Source organism: Heteronotia binoei, chromosome 2 (assembly GCF_032191835.1).
Source record: "Heteronotia binoei isolate CCM8104 ecotype False Entrance Well chromosome 2, APGP_CSIRO_Hbin_v1, whole genome shotgun sequence".
Lineage (NCBI taxonomy): Eukaryota > Metazoa > Chordata > Lepidosauria > Squamata > Gekkonidae > Heteronotia > Heteronotia binoei.
In genome coordinates, this window is record NC_083224.1 from 78,074,251 (window position 1) to 78,093,282 (window position 19,032).

Here is a 19,032-nt window from a genome sequence, read left to right on the forward strand (position 1 = left end):
ATGAATCTGCGGACCATTTCAAAGAAGTCATGTCTTCCAACACTGAGAACAATCTCCATTTTAGAAAAAGTACATGCCATGCAACAGCTGAAAGGCAATATGAATGATGTTTACCTTCAGTACATGCACTGGGAAGATTCTATTCACAGTGACTTTGTAGTACAAGTAGTAAAAATAGGTCTTGTAACTTTGGTTAGGTGGTAAATGAGCAAAAGCTACCCTGCTTTTAAAAATAGCATTATAAATTTCCTCTCACTTTCCAAATACTGCAAACAGCATTTTATTTAGTTTGCAGATTAATCATGAAGAATACACTAACTACAGAAAAATCTAAAATCTTCCAAAATGGGGCTTGACTCATGTTCCAGACTTTAAAAATAATTTGTATACCACACAGACAGTGAACCACACTGACAGTAGCATCTAAATGAAGATGCACTGTGTATTAGCTGTTCTACCAAACTGTATAATCAGTACACTATTCCTATTATTCAGCCTCCATTTAGTTGCTAGTTCTATTCTGTGCTAACACCACCAATTCGACTCCAAGCATGTATCAGATTAGCATTGCCCTAATACTAACCTCAAAGGGACACAACTGGGCTTGAAGGGTAGATTTGTAGGCCAGCTGAAAAGCAGCAGTACATCTCTTTGCCCCTTAAACCATCAAATCCAAATATAAAGATCATGCAAAATCCGATAAAACTCTTCTTTCCTTCCTAACCTACCCATACACAATTGTGTTGTTTCTTCCTTTCTCCATTACATCCACTTTAGATTTTTTGTCAGCAGCATTTGAAAAATGTTCTCTGCACCTCTCCTTGCCCCTATGCTACTTAGATGTCAAATTCAAAAGCCTCTGAGCTGATGCCCCACAAGCAAGACTGAGCACAACCATGAATACCCACTAATAAAACAACTTCAGAAGTTGTCTCAGATGGGATATAGAGAGCTACAGACTCTTAACATGGACACTGGGGAAGTGGAAGAGATGAACATCTCAGGGCATGTAAACCCCTTTCATTGTGCCTCATGGGATTATTTGGTTGACAATCTGGGAGACAGTCTTTCACAGATTAAAGCTTCAGAGTATCTATAACAAGCTATCCCCTTGTGTTCCCTAAATTTGCTAGATTACCTAGGTAGATTTGCTAAATTTGCTAGGTAGGTTATTTTACACTCACATACCAGAACCACTTTATAATCCCATAGTCTAGTCTCAATCCTGACATTGTTTTTAAAACTCAAAATACTGTTAAATCTTGTTCCCATTATATGCTTACAACAACTACTTATGAATAGTATTGCATTGGCCACATAGAATACAGAGCATTAATAAGTAATCACCCAGGTAGTGAATATATGATATCACAAGAGCCATGATGAGTTCTGAAATCATAAAACACTGGAGCTGTAGTAGGGAGCCTACATCTAGGGCTGCCAAGTCTGGTTTGTTTTGGCAACATGGGAACACACAACCACACTCAAGACAAATTCATGTAACCACTCACTTGCAACCTGAGAATATCCTCATGGATATCTTGTGGCTATGGGCCAGCATAATAACAAACATTCAGCGGCTGCTTCTTTGGTTGAATTCAAACCCTGCTCCTGGTGAATTTCCTACCCCAGTTGTACAGTCCAGAAGTAGCTGTACAACTTTGTCCTCTTAGGACATTGTCACAGGTGTAGTAGTAAATAATGTCCCCAGATTACAGCCAATTAACACAGGTTACTTTCTCTAAGCAAAAATGCACCCTGCGCACAAAATAACTCATAAATCAATGTACTTTGCAGCAGGGTATTCTTTTACTCCAAGCTCATCTAATATATTGGATAAAAACAATACCCCATGCAAGAAAATACTGATCCAGAAAAACATTTTTATGTGCAAAAGTCTTTACTAATAATCTGGAGAATATTTACCTCACCACAAAAATACCCAAAGATACAAAAACATTAGAAATTATTAATTTTAAATGATTTCCTTTCAAATTAATGCACGTTTGTTAATGTTCTAATACCTTAGTTCCTAAATAGAGTTTATTATTCTATTTAGAACCCAAGAGCCTGCTGGCCACAAGAAGAGAGGAATATGCTCAATTACCGACTGCACTGGTATCTGTATTCTGCCAACATCCTATCAACCGCACTTTACCAACTGCACGTATTAATTGCACTGACTTCTGCACTTTATCAACATCCAAGACTGAATACGATTTTAAATCCTACAACCCAGAGACAATATACACTGCCACTCCTAAGGACTAGAACTTGAGTTAAATGATTGCTAGCTGCTAATTGGAAGTTACTAAAGATATTTATTAATTAATTTATTGGATTTTTTAGCCAAATAATTAGTGATTGATTTTTACAATATATTTATATATATTAATTTATATGTAATTATATTCATAATTTCAGCACATCAATTGGTAAGGGGGAGGGATGGTCTGTTTATTAATGGTGCTGAAATTGATCAATTTAATATTATACTAGTTAATTGGAAGGGAAACTGAGTGGATTACTAAATTAATTACTTATGATAATTGGTTAACTGGCAGCAAGTATCGGAAGAACAGATAGGGGAGGATAGAGTGAAAGCCAGGTGAGGATAATTAGGAACAACTGTGAGGAGTATACTGCGAGCCCACTCCAAGTGAGTGCAGATGTTGGCCCAGGGGATTCCAGTGCTCCTGGGGAGGGGAAGATATGACGGTGGGAATAGACAATTATATAAGGGAAGGAGACAGAGACAAATCAGTGCTCGGCCACCTTCCAGTCTATTGCCCATCCCAACGGTGGCAGGTAGTGGGCCTAAGAGGAAATGCTCGTCTCCGTCACTGGTGTTATGCAACGCCAGGTCCATCAATAACAAGACCTCAACCCTTAAGGAGTTCCTGCTTAGGCAGGACGTGGACCTGGCTTGCGTGACCGAGACCTGGGTGCGGGATGGAGAGACAGTAGCTCTCTCCCAGATGACCCCCCCAGGTTACTCGGTCTTTCACCAGTCACGGAGTAACGGGCGGGGGGGAGGGGTGGCATTACTCATACGGGAGGCTTACTCCTTTAGGGCTCTCCCGGCCCCAAAGATCGATGGCATTGAGTGTGTCGGTCTGTGGTGGGATGTTGGGGAGGGGTTGGCGATCTGGCTGGTGTACCGTCCGCCTAACGCACCAGCCAGCGCCTTACCATCACTATTGGAGGCAGTGGCGGGCTGGGCATTGGAGAGCCCGGGACTTATGGTCCTGGGCGACTTCAATGTCCATGTCGACGACACGGCCTCCACTCAGGCGATGGACCTAGTGTCTTCCATGGCGACACTAGGACTCTCTCAATTTGTTACAACACCCACGCATCAGGCCGGACACACACTAGATTTGATCTTTGCGTCTGGGATTTTGGTGAACGATATCGCAGATGAAGCGGTTCCATGGTCGGATCACCTAGCCCTTAAGGCCCGTATGGAGGTGCCACCCCAACCCTGTATGGGCGGAGAGCCTATTTTGGCTCGCCCTCGGGGCCTGATGGACCCGGAACGGTTCCAAACGGCCCTGAGGGACCCTTGGCCCACTGGCGATTCCCTCAATGACCTGGTGGAAGTCTGGCAAGATCAGCTATCCAGGGCCATCGACGAAATCGCACCCCGGCGCCCTCTGCGCCCTCGTAGGAAGCTGGCTCCATGGTATACCTTGGAGCTACGCCAGCTGAAGCAAGGGCTCAGACGACTAGAGAGGCGGTGGAGGCATACTCGGGACGAAGTGACGAGAACATCCTATAGAACGTTTATGAAGTCATATGAGATGGCAGTCAAGGCTGCAAAGAAACAATACTTTGCAGCCAAGATTGCATCTGCAAATTCGCGCCCAGCACAATTGTTTAGGGTAATTGGAGATCTTATAACACTGCCACAAGGCAAACCAAATGTTAGAGAATTGGAGATTGGCTGTGAGGCATTTGCGAAATATTTTGCAGATAAAATCTCATCACTCCGCCAAGACCTGCCTATCACATTAGATACAGTAAGTCAGACTGAGGCTCCGCGCCTGTCTTCGGATTCACTGCTGGACCACTTCGACCCACTCAGCCTGGAAGAAGTTGATGGAATTCTCTCCGCTGCTCGCCCAACAACATGCGATCTGGACCCTTGCCCCTCCTGGCTGATTAAATCTTGCCAGAGGGAGCTTAGATGTCCTCTACGGGACATCATAAATAGATCCCTCTTAGAGGGGCGTTTTCCAACGCCTCTGAAAGAGGCCTTGGTCCGTCCCCTCTTGAAAAAATCAACAGCAGACCCGGCCGAATTGGCGAACTACCGACCGGTGTCTAATTTACCATTTTTAGGTAAAATCATCGAGAGGGCAGTGGCGTTGCAGCTACAGAGATTTCTAGATGACGCTTCTGTCCTAGACCCGTGCCAGTCTGGCTTCCGACCGGGCCACGGGACGGAGACGGTCTTGGTCGCCTTGGCAGATGACCTCCAACGGCAACTGGATCGAGGCGGTGTAGCAGTGCTGATGTTATTAGATCTGTCGGCTGCATTTGATACGGTCGACCATCGGCTACTGATTCACCGCCTCGCCGACATTGGGGTTAAGGGGTCTGCTTTACAATGGCTCTCCTCTTTCCTCAGGGGTCGGGGACAAAGGGTGGCGATCGGGGGTGAACGATCCCAGAGGCGCACACTAGATTGTGGGGTGCCTCAGGGAGCAGTCCTCTCCCCGATGTTATTTAACATCTATATGCGCCCCCTTGCCCAGATTGCCAGGAGGTTTGGGCTGGGTTGCCACCAATATGCAGATGACACCCAGCTCTATCTGCTAATGGACGGCCGGCCCGCCTCCCCCCCGGAAGACCTGGATCGGGCGTTACAGGCTATCGCAACGTGGCTTAGACTGAGTGGGCTGAAGTTGAATCCGGCAAAGACAGAGGTTCTCTGTGTGGGTCGCGGCGCTCCAGGGGAGGAAATATCTCTCCCGACCTTCGATGGTGTGCAGCTAAAGGCGGCGCAGCAGGTGAAGAGTCTGGGTGTTTTACTGGAGCCTTCATTATCAATGGAGGCCCAGATAACAGCCACTGCCAAGTCAGCTTTCTTCCATCTGAGGCGGGCAAAGCAGTTGGCCCCTTTCCTGGAGCGTCGGGACCTAGCAACGGTGATCCATGCGACGGTCACCTCACGATTGGACTACTGTAACGCCCTCTACATGGGGCTGCCTCTGTGCCGGACCCGGAAGTTACAGCTAGTGCAGAACGCGGCGGCCAGGCTGTTACTTGGTCTCCCAAGATGGGAACATGTGCGGCCGGGGCTACGCGAACTGCACTGGTTACCGATTGTATACCGGGTCCAGTACAAAGTGCTGGTTATCACCTTTAAAGCCCTATATGGCCGAGGACCAGCCTACCTGAAGGACCGTCTCTCCTCGTATGAACCCCAGAGAGCACTGAGGTCAGTAGGAAAGAACAGACTGACTACCCCTGGGCCAAGACAAATTAAACTACAGAATACTCGCTCTCGGGCCTTTTCGGCCGCAGCCCCACATCTCTGGAACCAACTCCCAGAGGAGGTGCGGGCCCTGCGGAACCTTGATCAGTTCCGCAGGGCCTGCAAGACCACCCTTTTTAAATTAGCTTATGAATAACTGAAATCCGCCATCAACATCAACTAGAAGAGTGTCAAGGATAGCGTCAAAAATGTTTTAGTTAATTGTTTTAATTCTGGTTTTTAAGGTTAATTTAATGTTTAATTTAATGTTTTTAATGTAACTGTTTTATTGTTGGTGTACCATTGGTCACCGTATTGTTAGCCGCCCTGAGCCTGCTTCGGCAGGGGAGGGCGGGGTATAAATAAAATTTATTATTATTATTATTATTATTATTATTATTATTTCAAAAACACACACACAAATATAGTTTTATAATGGAACCATACTTGTGGGAGTTATCAATATGTTAGAAGAGAAGGTTGGATCAACCAAAAGCAACAGTCTGCCTCATGTTAAAGTTTGATTTCAAGTTCCTGATGCTTTAGTGCTGTGAAACACAATTACTTTTGCCCTCGAACATTTTTATTTTGTGGAACCTTTCATAACAAAGATATATTGGAATTTGGTTTGGGATGGAAATATGCCTCAAATGCAATCTGTTTTGGGGATTTTTTTTTACAGTGTTGTTAGGTTAAACTAATGAGTTAGACATTCACAACCATTCAAATGGTGGTAACTACCACCCGTGGCTCAGAGTGGTAAAGCTGAAGTACTGCAGTCCTAAACTCCGCTCACAACCTGAGTTCAATCCCGGCAGAAGCTGGGTTCAGGTAGCCAGCTCAAGGTTGATTCAGCCTTCCATCCTTCCAAGGTAGGTAAAATGAGTACCCAAGCTTGCTGGGGGAAAGGTGTAGATGACTAGGAAAGGCAATGGCAAACCACCCCATAAAAAGTCTGCCGTGAAAACGTTGTGAAAGCAACGTCACCCCAGAGTCAGAAACGACTGGTGCTTGCACCTTTACCTTTTTACCACACAATAATTTTCACTTATTATGTATGTCTGCACCAGATATTTCCATATTTGGCATTGGAGATTACTAGTCAGTACATGATCAAATTGGTGATACATGTACAAATAATGGAACTGGCCATCACTCAGTGATACAACATGTGCTTTCAGAGGGTAGTTGTGCTGGTCGGTAGCAGAACAGCTAGAGTCCATTAGCACATTAGAGACCAACAAGATTTTTCGGGTATATGCTTTTGAGAGTCAAAAGTCTTTTGGTGTAGTGGTTAAGAATGGCGGACTCTAATCTGGAGAACTGGGTTTGATTTCGCACTCTCCACATGTTGCTGCTGGGTGACCTGGGGTCTCTCAGAGCTGTTCTCTCAAGAGCAGTTCTCTGAGAGCTCTCTCAGACCCAACTACCTCACAGGGTGTCTGTTGTGGGAAGAGGAAGAGACCGTAACTCACTCTGAGTAAAGGGCAGGGTATAAATCCAATCTCTCCTTCTTCTGGTATTCGACAAAGGAAGAGTATACTCCAGAAATCTTGTTGGTTTCTAAGGTGCTATTGGACTCAAATCTGAGACATGTTTTATATACACAGGTTCCCAGATTCTTCTCTCAGCATCCTGATATGTGAGTGACCTGAGTTGTGGCCTGAGCCACAACTGCTAAGAACAGCTGCCTGAGACATTGGTGAGCATCTGTCAGAAGAGTTGCCAATTTTAAGCTCAACAGACCAATGGTGTTAGGACAGCTCTGCATGTTCAAAGTACCTTATGGAGAGGAGGTAAAAAGGATTGTATCAAAGAAGGGGCCAAAAACTGGCAATTTTCAAAAGTAACACTAAAATAAGGTACCAAATGACACGAAGGATTTTTGCAAGTTCTCTATACAAGAGCAAGGACTGAAGAAATAGTAGTCATACATGCTTAATCTCAGTCACAACAAGCAGGATTCTTCCTCCCCCTCCAAATGTTAAATGCACTAAAGCTCCTCTAAAATACATTAGAGACAACATTCTCTGGACTGCTTCTACTGTACTCATTGCTCTGATGTGCCACAAGGTCTCTACAATTTGTTTCTAGTCCTACTTCTAATCCCACATGTGTCAAGTACAGCACATATTTTCATTAACAATACACAGCTAGTGGGAGAAGGCTATATTTTTCCTAGCCTTCTCAGTAGTTGTTATCAGCAGCTCATTTCAAAGCAAAGACTTCTCAGTGTTACTTACCAATATCAAATTTTACATAACATTGAATAAACATGACTAATACTAAAAAGAAACCTACCTGTAACAGTAGCAGAAGTCACATTCCGTTTCAGCATGTCAAAAATGGGGCTGTGGGGGAAAAGTGACTTGTGAGAACTGGATTCAACAAAATACAGAATAGTATCTTCTCTGTTTTGATCACTATGGAGTTCAAGACTTGACCAAGCTATCCAAAGTGCTGAAATTAATACATGGTTAAAGTCAAGCAGAGGGGCTTAATGGTAGACGCACTGCCCTGTGTGCAGCAACCAGAGAAGCAATGGAAAGCAATACCTGCAAGTCAATTCAGCAATTTTTAATTCATTTAAAGTTTTGCTTCTGAAGAACAAGCAGATAAATTCTCCATCCATGCTCTAAGTCCCTAGAGCAAACAAGTGCTGCTAACATAACCGGAGCACAAGTAAATCACCACATCCGTGATTTATGCAGATGTCACACTTATTAGAAAGACAACAGAAAATTAAGCATACCAAAAATTATCACTCTACAGGCACACTCCCCCACACAAATGCAAAAAATTTAGTCTTCATATTGTAGGAGAGCTTGTGATACATCTTGATAAGACAATGAACATAAAAAAGGAAAACAGAGGGTCAATAAAATTGCCAGATCAAGTATTTGAACAAATATTGTGTAACACTGCTTGTCCTACGGCTGGTCAATATAAACACACTGGAATGAGGTGACACAATGGAATGCCTCTCTGAACTGCAGGAAGGAGATCACATTTAATGCTCTCCTGTCTTAAAAGTTCTGTGCAAACAATAAGGGAACACAGCAAACAAGGCTAGACTCTCTCTCCTTATAAAGTGCTTTATTTGCAAGGTTTGTTCTGTTTTTCTAGCACAGGAAAAAATTTCAAAGTGGTGCTCCTATGTAATCTGACCTACTCAGTTCACAGTACTCTCATTCTACTGCATCAGCAGACCCAGCCTTAAGTGAGATTAAGAAAAATAAAGGCAAGATTCACGCACTCCCTCCAATTGCAGCTGTATTATACACAAGTACCACTATGCCCGTTTACACGGTTGCTTAGCACAATACTACCAGCACTTCTAATAACAAACCATGCTGGTACTGGAGCTTTAAATGAGCAGAAATTGCAATGCTACACCTAGGAATCTGACTATGCCTGTTAGTAGCCTTGCCACTGAAAGCAACACAGCAGTGACCAAAGAATTGAGCAATGGCAGCATATAATCACCATTATTTATTCAGTCGTACAGGCCCTATGGAACTGTAATAAGTCCTGCAGGGCCCTGATGGCTTCTGGGAGATTGTTCCAGATTATTGGAGCTGCCATAGAGAAGGCTCTGGTGGAATTTATTCTAGCCTCTTTTAGCCCACGGACTTCCCCAAAAAAGTTTCAAAGAGATGCAGCAGCATAAAGCTGTGATAAAGCTGGTTTGGACTCAGCACTAGAAGTAACTATACACAGTAAGCAATTGACTCTATATGGAAATCATTAATTTTACTTTGTCAATTTATCAGCATTAGAGAGCAGTCTCCACCAAGTCTGGATTTCTTTATTTGCTCCAACATGTCTTCTTTAGCATTCTAATATATCTACCCCCACGTATGCAGACCTTCTGGCTCCCCTTTGTAATAACCCCCCTTCTATTTCTTCAAACATATACACATATATAGGCATGAATGTGCATGCTCACACTGAGGCAAACACTAGCTCACAAATCCTTATGTCACTACAACTATGTTAGACTTTAACACACCACAAGAGATCACTGATTTGATTATAATAGACCAGGGGTGGCTGAAGTGTAGCTTGAGAGCCACATGTGGCTCTTCCACACATATTATGTGGCTCTTGAAGCCCCCACCATCCCATCACCTGGTTTGAAAGTTTAACATATACATTCCTATGTATATTTCTGAAGTACCTTACCTTGGATCTTTCACTGAGAAACTTTCAAGACCTAGAAGATCCCCCAACTGGTCTCCTCCACAATACACGATATGCTGTTGCTGTTTGTCGTATAACTGCTTCAGCATGATATATTCTCCAAGGAAATGTAAGATCTAAATAGAAAAAAATAACCTGTTATACCTGCAGCAAATATTAAACGAGTAAGGCTTCTCTCAATAACTGAATAGAGGTCCTTCTACTCTCTAAAAACATTATTTCTATATGGTTACCACCCATATATCACGATTTGTGAGTTAAGAAGAAGAGGAGATTGGATTTATACTCTGCCCTTCACTCAAGAGTCTCAAAGCAGCTTACAATCTTCTTCCCTTCCTCTCTCCACAACAGACACCCTGTGAGGTAGGTGGGGCTGAGAGAATTCTGAGAACTGCTCTTGAGAGAACAGCTCTGCTGATTACTGTGACTGACCCAAGGTTACCCAGCTACATGTGGAGGAGTGGGGAATCAAACCCAGTTCTCCAGTTTAGAGTCCTCTGCTCTTAACCAATACACCAAACTGGCCCCCTGATCTTGTAAAGTAACTAAATTATAATTTTATTAAGTGATAATCTGAATAATACAGTTTACACAGCAGCAGGCAGAAGTCCAACTACCAAAGTGATATAGAGAAGTTTGCTGCTTGTGAAAAGGTGAAAATTCAGGTACTGAACTTCAAGTAGAGTATTCTCAGATGTTTCTCCTACCTAACCATTAATCCATGGATTGAACATCAATTTGAATAAACTTCTAGTAGTTATTATTGCTGCTATGGCATGTGAGCCAATCCTATATCAAGGCTTAGTTCAGATGCTGCATATGTGAAACTGCAGGAACTCAACATGCTCCCTCTCCTCATGTGCAGTCAGCTAGTGAATGATTACCATCCACTATGTAATCAGAGCCCTGACCAGGATAGCTCCATCTTGTGATATTTTTTTTTAATAAAAATTTTTATTGTTATGTATTCCACCACCAATCCACCTCTGTGAGAATCCCAGGCCATAGATACATTATAATATTCCATAAATTTATAACTATTAACATTTTGTCCAAATACAACTCCGTCACTCTATTTAAACATCTTATCCATTCATTTTCTTATTAACCAACCAATCGTCTTAAATTGTTTAAACTTTTCCAAATATCTCACCATCTTCCTAAACCACCCCTCCTCCTGTTCCCTAACCTTTAATCGGTTCATTCTTCGTATCTTCATCGTTAAATACTCCAAAATAATTATATTATTCATTCTATCCCTCCAGTGATTAATTGTCAATTCCTCAGCTTCTTTCCAATTCCTTGCTATCACTTGTCTTGCTGCTACTAACATCAAATTAATCCATTTACTATCCTCTTTTGATCTTAATCCCACACCATCCAAATTAATAATTGCCATTGCTTTGGATATACTTATTTTCCATCCCATAATCTTTGTCATCTCTATGCCAACCTGCATCCAGAATTTTTTCACTAAGGGACAATCCCACCACATGTGACTGAAAGTTCCAATTTCTCCACATTTCCTCCAACAATTTTTACTCCCTGATTTAGAAATATAATACATCTTAATGGGTGTATAATACCATTTCTGTATCATCTTCAATCCCTGCTCCTGCACTAACCTAGATGTTGTAACAAAGGGAGGTAATCTAAACATCCTCTCCCAATCTTCATCTAAAATTTTATCTCCAATATCTGTTTCCCAATGTTCCTTCATAAATTCTCTCGGGGATTTCCCTGTACCTAATAAAATCTTATACAATAGCTCCATCTTGTGATATTACAGAAGCTAAGAAGGATCAGCCCTCGCTAGTATTTGGATGTGACACTACCAAGGAATACCAGGGTCATGAAGTGGAAGCAGGCAATGGCAAACAATCGATACATATTTGTTCTATGCCAAATGGAATACTACTAAATGGACTACAGCCCTTGCATTATACTACACTGGAATACAACTGCTGTTTTCATAGATGAAATAACTAAAAATCAGTGGTTTGAGATGAGGTAGTCAATAGTTATTTTGATCTAACTCTCTGGGAAATCTGAGGCAGTTTTCATAGGACTGTTTGGATATATGCAAATGGCACTGAGCAATAAATACTCCGTTCTCATTCAGATGTGTAGGTGGATGGGTTAACACTACATATATCTACTAATCACAAGTAAAACAGATTGTAACAAGAGACACAACTTTTTTAAATATACAATTTAAAAATAGCTTACACATAGTTCCCAGATGGTACCTCATCCAAGAGGCTGTTCAGTGCCCAATGCCTTCAGAAATGTTACCACAGCGTGTTTTTTGAAGCATAGCAGTGGCAATAGATGATAGACAAGACTTAGATTGCCACTGGACACAGACTATCACTGTCTCCACTGGAGTTGTTTATATGCAAGTTTAAATTTCAGGTACTGTTCAAACAGACTGTCACTGCCTTAGATACAATCCAGATCCAATGATTCCAAATGGCACAGTTGTATCACAGCAAATATAAAATGTAAGTGGTTCATCTTTCAAGCTATATATTACACAAAAAATCTTGTCTTCTTTTTATCAGCAGCCCAAAAAAGGGAGTTTTCAGCCAGAGGTAATAAAGCAAAGAGTTGTTACCCACTGCAGGGGGAGAGATCCTTACCATACTAAACGTGGGTAGCTATAGCAAATTAACATTTTAACACTGAAACCCCCTCCATTTAAAGTATTCAATTTATTTTTTGCTAAAATATCAGAAGCTAAATAAGTTATTTAAATGCATAAGTGTTTAAAATAAGTCACACAGCTCTGCAGGAGTTATCTGACACATTCCTAATGAAAAACCACTGCATTTAATTCCTAGCTGACATGCTACTCCAGTAAATCAGAGCTACTGTCATTTTTCTAATCCTGTACACACTTTGCATTTTAATCTTAATGGAAATGATTTCACATGGTGCCCTGGGTTTAGCTGACAGGACATATGAAATAAAATGAGAGAAAATAAAAGTATAATTTAAAAACTTTAAAGCATCATTTGGCAACAAGAAAGACAAAAATATCTCTAGCAATCCCTAAGGCACACAACAATGCACTATTTTTTTCTTTATGCTTAAAACTGTCTGATATCCCTAACCTACACAGTATGTAACAGAGCCTTAATTTGGATTTTGTGCTCTTGTAGCAGACTGCATGGAAGGCTCTCAAAATCTTTTGATAAATACACAGGTGCTCATGGCATTGAGAATTCCCCCTTTTTGTATGCAAATCACCGGAGGGGTTGAGATACAACCCTAAACCCACAGTATTTCAAGATTCATGGCTCCAGGGCTTTTTTTGTAGAAAAAGCCCATCAGGAAATCATTTGCATATTTAGCCACAGCCCCTGAAGCTTGTATTTCTGTGTGTTCCTGCTCAAAAAAAGCCCTGTATGGTTCAACAGCTAACAGAGGACTGCTTAAGGGTGATTAGAAATAGCCTTTAGCATCTTCACTCATGTTCTGTTCTCTCAATCTGACCCTGCAGCAGTTTGACCATAAAGTGCAATGTTGAGTGTTTTAAGTTTGCAGAGTTAAGAAACCAAAATACTATTTATCAGCTAGAGATCAAAAAGGTAGAAGCAAAGAAAAACTACAAAGAAAGAATCCCAAACTGGAAGAGAATGTTGTGTCAAATGACCAGTGATGACAAAATGGAGATAAAATTATGGAATAAAAAACCCACTTCAAATTCCTCACACTGCAAATAGTATCAAGTAAAGATACTTACCTCCTTTAGTGTGAAAGTTTCACCCTGAGCACCTGCAGTTTGCAAAATCTTCAAGAGTGGCAGTTTTGGCTGTACCTAATGTATAAAATATTTGTTATTTTCATGTCGTAAACCACTTAAAACATATACCAAATCTTGTGGTTTATTTAGAAGTAGCACTACAGGGTGTAGGAAGATGAAGAAGAAGAGCAGTTGGTTTTATATCCTGCCCGTCACTACCCAATGGAGTCTCGGAGCAACTTACAATTGCCTTCCCTTCCTCTCCCCACAACATTTACCATGTGAAGTAGGTGGGGCTGAAAGAACTGTGATTGATCCAAGGTCACTCAGCTGGCTTTAAGTGGAGGAGTGTGGAATCAAACCTGGTTCTCCAGATTAGAGTCCTGCTACTCTTCACCACTACACCAAACTGGGATATTCTACTCTCACATCCAGTTAGGAAATCTGGCCTAAACTGTTGTAACTGCTGTACACTGCATTAGTCAGGCCACACCTGGAATATTGTGTACAGTTTTAGAGGCCTCACTTCAAGAAGGATGTGGACAGAATGGAACAGAGCCAGGATCCAAGCCCTACGAGGAAAGGCCGAGGGACTCGGGAATGTTTTTTTTTTTAATTTAAATAAAAAGCATTTAAAAGATTAGCACTCTTGCAATATGTTGTTTATTTAACTGTGTCTGATAACTGACTCCTCTTGCTCTGAATTATTGCATCGAAATCTCATGGTCGATGCTTTGAGCCTAAGACCCAGGGGAAAACATGAAATGGCTGGGTATTGTGAGCTTTTGTATGTAAGTTGCTTCATGTACTGGTCAGCCAATGGAGAAAATAGAGGCTTTGCTCTCTAGCTCCTGTGCGATTGAGCAAGCCTGGCAAAGCAAGCTGTGATACACAAGGAAGCAAGGGAGAGAGAAGGAAGCAGATAACAGTAAGTTGCTTGCGGGCCTGATAGGAGCCCTCCAGGACCACAAGTTTGACACCCCTGCTCTAGGCTGATCCTGCATAGAGCAGTGGGTTGGACTAGATGGCCTGTATGGCCCCTTTCAACTCTATGATTCTACAATTAATCTATTATAATGTTTAGAGTCAGATATCTTCAGGATCTATCCCACAAAGGCTGTTTATCTACCTTTCAATCTGACAATACAAATGCGATAATTGTGAGTTCTGTTCTTTAAACTAAGAGCAGCAAAACAGCCAGGGAATCTGCCAAAACATATTTTCACATTGCTCAACTGAAAGTCTGAAACACTATATCCAAATTATCACTAGCTGTCAACCTCAAGACACTTATGACGGGGAAAAATCCTAAATAAATTATAGGATTTATAATCTGATGCACGAAAACCCATCTTTTTGTATGTTCAAATATCTTCTTATACCAAAGAGCATGGCTTATCAGCTGTTTTTAAGCTGATGAATGGGTATCCATTAGAAAAGTCAAATACCTTAAAATCAAAGAGTTCTTCAACTTCTTTTTACAATACTAGCCTATACTTTAGAAGATCAATATATATTACCTGTTTAATTTGCCCAAATGATGTTCTGCAGGCATTCTCAGATGGCACATATTGTGTTGAGGTGGAAGTTGTCATTGTGGCAGTGAATTAGCTATAGTACAAACCTAAAAGAGAGAGAGATTTAGCAACTACTGTGAAAGAAAGTACATGTTATAACTATGCATAGGCATCTGGTACAAACACAAGATGCAGCATCCTGATACCTCCCATGCAAAAAGTTTAAAGCCCTGAACCAAAACTGTGTTATTATCTTTTTAATTTGATAACAAATATCAGAAATCTTTAAAACACTGGCCTTCTAAATTATCTTGACAAAGACTATAATTTTTAGTTTTGGATCTTTCAGACTGCTCAATGACACTCTCCTTTTTCATTTTGAAGTGCAAACCCCAAGTAATCCTTACTGTTCAGATCATGGAAGTCCCCTGTGACATGTTAAGACAAGAATTTAAGAGTGATTTTCTCAAGCTGACTAACTGGAACTCGGCTGAGTCACTCAACTCTCACCGGAAATTCTTACCAGCAATGATTAATTTAGCCCAGAAAGGACTGGGTCAAATTCTGAAAATGAATAGCAATGATTACCATTGTGGGGGAGAAAATGCTAATAAAACAAAAAGAAGAAACCAGGCTGGTGCAAAAAGAGCCATTCTTATTCCAATGGACTTACTCTGTATGGAAAACTGATTTATAGACATACATGCTTCTCCAACCTACACACAAGATCTAGAGATACACTTCCAAACTACACACAAGATCTAGAGATACACAAGATCACACAAACTACACACAAGATCTAGAGATACACTTCCAAAAATTCTTATCTTGTTCTACCTCACGTAGTAACACATGCACAGCATTCCAACTCCAAAACCAGCTGCACACAGAAGTCAGACCACTGGTCCACCTAGTCCAATACTGCCTACTCTGACGAAGGTCCATATCCCCCCCCCCAAAAAAAACTTTTAAACCCAAAGACTCAGGGCCATCACTCTGAGTAATTTAGCTGTGATAGTTGGAGATGAACTAGGTTTGCTGAGGGTATCTATCTACTTCTTGACTAAAAATCCAGCTAGTTTTGGAATATCCAGATTGAGATTTCTATGTGCACACAGGAATTCTTCCCCTTGACTTCTTATAGGCAGCAAAATAAAGGGCAGATTCCCATCTATCGCTGAACACTTACTTAATCAGAACATATTAATTACAAAGTAACACAAAAAACATCAAGCTTCAAATATACATATTAGAAAGCATGTTTTTTATATTAAGATTGTATATAATTACACGAATGCTGAGGTTCTCATTATTAAAAATGTATTAATCAGAACATATTAATTACAAAGTAACACAAAAACATCAAGCTTCAAATATACATATTAGTAAGCATGTTTTTTATATTAAGATTGTATATAATTACACGAATGCTGAGGTTCTCATTATTAAAAATGTATTATAAACAAAGCTTTTTAAGAATTCTGAACAAGGGGGAAATGGAAAAGATCCTGACAATGCATACAGCAAGTCTGCTTAGTTATTTCCTTTCTGGAAATGCTCAAAGGTAACCATGGTTCCTTTGGCAGAAATGGCCAACATGACCCCCATTGGTTGAAATATCTACCTGTATTGGTGGATTTTTAACCCCCTATTAAAGACAGGAGCTTGTCCCTTCTTGCTCATGAGTTCACAGCCAAATAAAATTTTGTCTGCTACCAGTTTTCCAGAATGTAGGGTTGGGTATCAATTACCCTTATTATCAGCCTGTTAGCTCTCTACCCTTTAAGAAAGTACATACAGCTTGGGCTAACAGGAGAGGCTCAGTGCAGATGAAGAGGGATCCCTGAATAATTAATGAATACCTCAATAATAATAACAATGGAAAATATGGTTGTGCTTTCAAAAGAGAATGTCTGATGCAACATTTAGAGTGACTGTTAAGAGGCCCCTCAGAGGAGCTTCTGCTAAACTGTTAAAACCAGACAGGCTAAGGGTGTGAATCCAAGATAACAGGGGCCCCGCAGAGAAGGAGCTTCTTGCTGATAAGCAGAGGGACAGAGCAGTGGAAAACTACAAGAAATTACTGGAAGGAAAGCAGGAGGTGGAGCATTTGAATTAGATAAGAGGGGGCTTGTTTGGGGGATGAATAAAAATGGTCAGAAGGCAGATGATTTTAACTTAGTCACTTTTGGGCCGGCAAGTTCATTTTGATGTTAAAGTAAAATACCTCGTTCCAAACCAATGTGTGAGGCTTCGTTATTTTCCTGCTACACAGACAATGCTGAAGTACAATTAAGGCAAGCAAAGAAAAGGAGGGGGCATTTGCACTGGAAAGAGAAGAACATGCTGGTCTGGATTCTACAGTCTATTCCTTATTTTTTGAAGCATGTTTAAAAAGAGATAAGCAGCTATATGTCTGCAGAGACACAGTATGTTGCCAGAATGAATGGATCAATAGAACAGAGCCAGGTACATGCAGGGGACATTTTTCTATGGACAAAATTTTGCTGGAATACTTATTAAAATGTAGAGACAACAGCATGTACTTCCTTATGTTGCTTGTTCACCTTCATGAAGGGGGATGAAAACTCTGAAAACCACAACTCATCGCACTGTTTTTAGGACACCAAAAGGGTTGTTTCTTTGTTACCTCCTTATAGACAGTTAACTTTTCTCTGGTGAAGTAACTGCAGTGCCTTCAGCATCACTGTCACTCTCTGCACTGCTTATGAGTTCCATTTCATGTTGAACAAGCCTGGTTCTGAAATCCTCCAAAGTAACTAACAAGTGGCAGCTTTAAAACCAACAAAGTTTTATTTTGGGTATAAGCTTTTGTGTGCACATACACTTCTTGTGTGCACACAAAACCAGAATAAAATTTAATTGGTCTTAAAGGTGCCACTGGACTGAAATTTTGTTCTGCTACTTCAGACCAACACAACTGCACACCTGAATCTATCTTCACAGTAACTAGTTCAAAATAACCAGAAACACTCAAAAATTTATAACTCTTATGCAAACATTTCTACCTCCCCCAGCTCAAGAGACAAAAATGAGGCACCACTCTTTCTGTTTAATGAAAGTGAAACAAAAAAGCAATCATAGCTTGAGTTTCTGTTTTGCTTCAACTGGTTACTGAAGGACAGAAAAAGAAGGCAAATACAAAAACAAGTCTGGACAAGTCTGGTCCAGAGCCAGGAACCCACTGCATTGTACACAGGAGAGGCTGTCCTTTCTCAATACTTCCATAAGAAAGTAAACTGAACTCTTGGATTTGTAAATGCTTCACATTCAACAATGACTGATTTGTAGCAAAACAGCCCACCATCCTATAGATAAACAAACCAACAAAGCTTTATTCAAGGTACAGGCTTTCATGTATGAAATTTATATATGCAAGGCAGAAAATTTTCCATAGAAAAACAGTTCACTGTGGAAAATTTTGACATCGTATCATTGCTCTGTATAGGTAGTTGCCTATGTTCTTTATATTAAAAAAGGAAACAGCGCAGAACTCAGGACAAAAGCTGCATGCAGCAAGAGTCTACTCTTGAAGAGTCTGAATTACACTCACAAACAGCTTCCAATTGAAGGACTTTGAGACAGACTTTCTATTGGTATAAGAAGCAGTCACTTTACTGTGTTCCCTCCTCTTGGCAGTAAGCCTTTAAGTCAGTGAGTGCCCACTCAGAAACCCCATTTATTCACTGCAAAGTATCATGCTTTTTAAAAATTCCATAGATAATGCTTACATTCCAAATACAAGACTGTGATCCCACAGCTCTTTGGCTCTAATTAAGCCACAGAAATAAGAAACATCTGAAATACCCAAGTGAAATGCCCTGATGTGGAGTGGGAGAATTGATCAATATAACTTTCAATGGTTTAAATTAAAGGGTGCTCGAGAATGCAGTCACAATCTACATAACAGCAGCATCTAAAAACCCTTATTACAAACCCTACTGTATTATAATTAGAACTCTTGTGTATTATTTGTCTCTCTAAGCTTAAACTATGGGTGGGACTAGAAACAGAAGATAAACATCCATAGAATTTAAATCTAATCATTATGGGGCTTAGGG

At 40.9% G+C, this 19,032-nt stretch overlaps 1 protein-coding gene across 4 annotated transcripts in view; it reads right to left on the reverse strand.

Annotated features, from left to right (window-relative positions):
* Window positions 1–15,059, reverse strand: part of MDM4 (MDM4 regulator of p53) — a 35,918-nt gene extending 20,859 nt beyond the window's left edge. For all 4 annotated transcript variants that reach the window (XM_060231366.1, XM_060231364.1, XM_060231365.1 and 1 more), the window contains exons 1-4: window positions 14,954–15,059; window positions 13,434–13,508; window positions 9,668–9,801; window positions 7,784–7,833 (exon numbers count right to left, since the gene is read on the reverse strand). In XM_060231366.1, coding sequence (XP_060087349.1) covers window positions 7,784–7,833; window positions 9,668–9,801; window positions 13,434–13,508; window positions 14,954–15,028 — 334 coding nt within the window. In that variant the 5' untranslated portion in view covers window positions 15,029–15,059. The remainder of the gene's footprint in view (window positions 1–7,783; window positions 7,834–9,667; window positions 9,802–13,433; window positions 13,509–14,953) is intronic.
* Window positions 15,060–19,032: the final 3,973 nt, after the last annotated feature.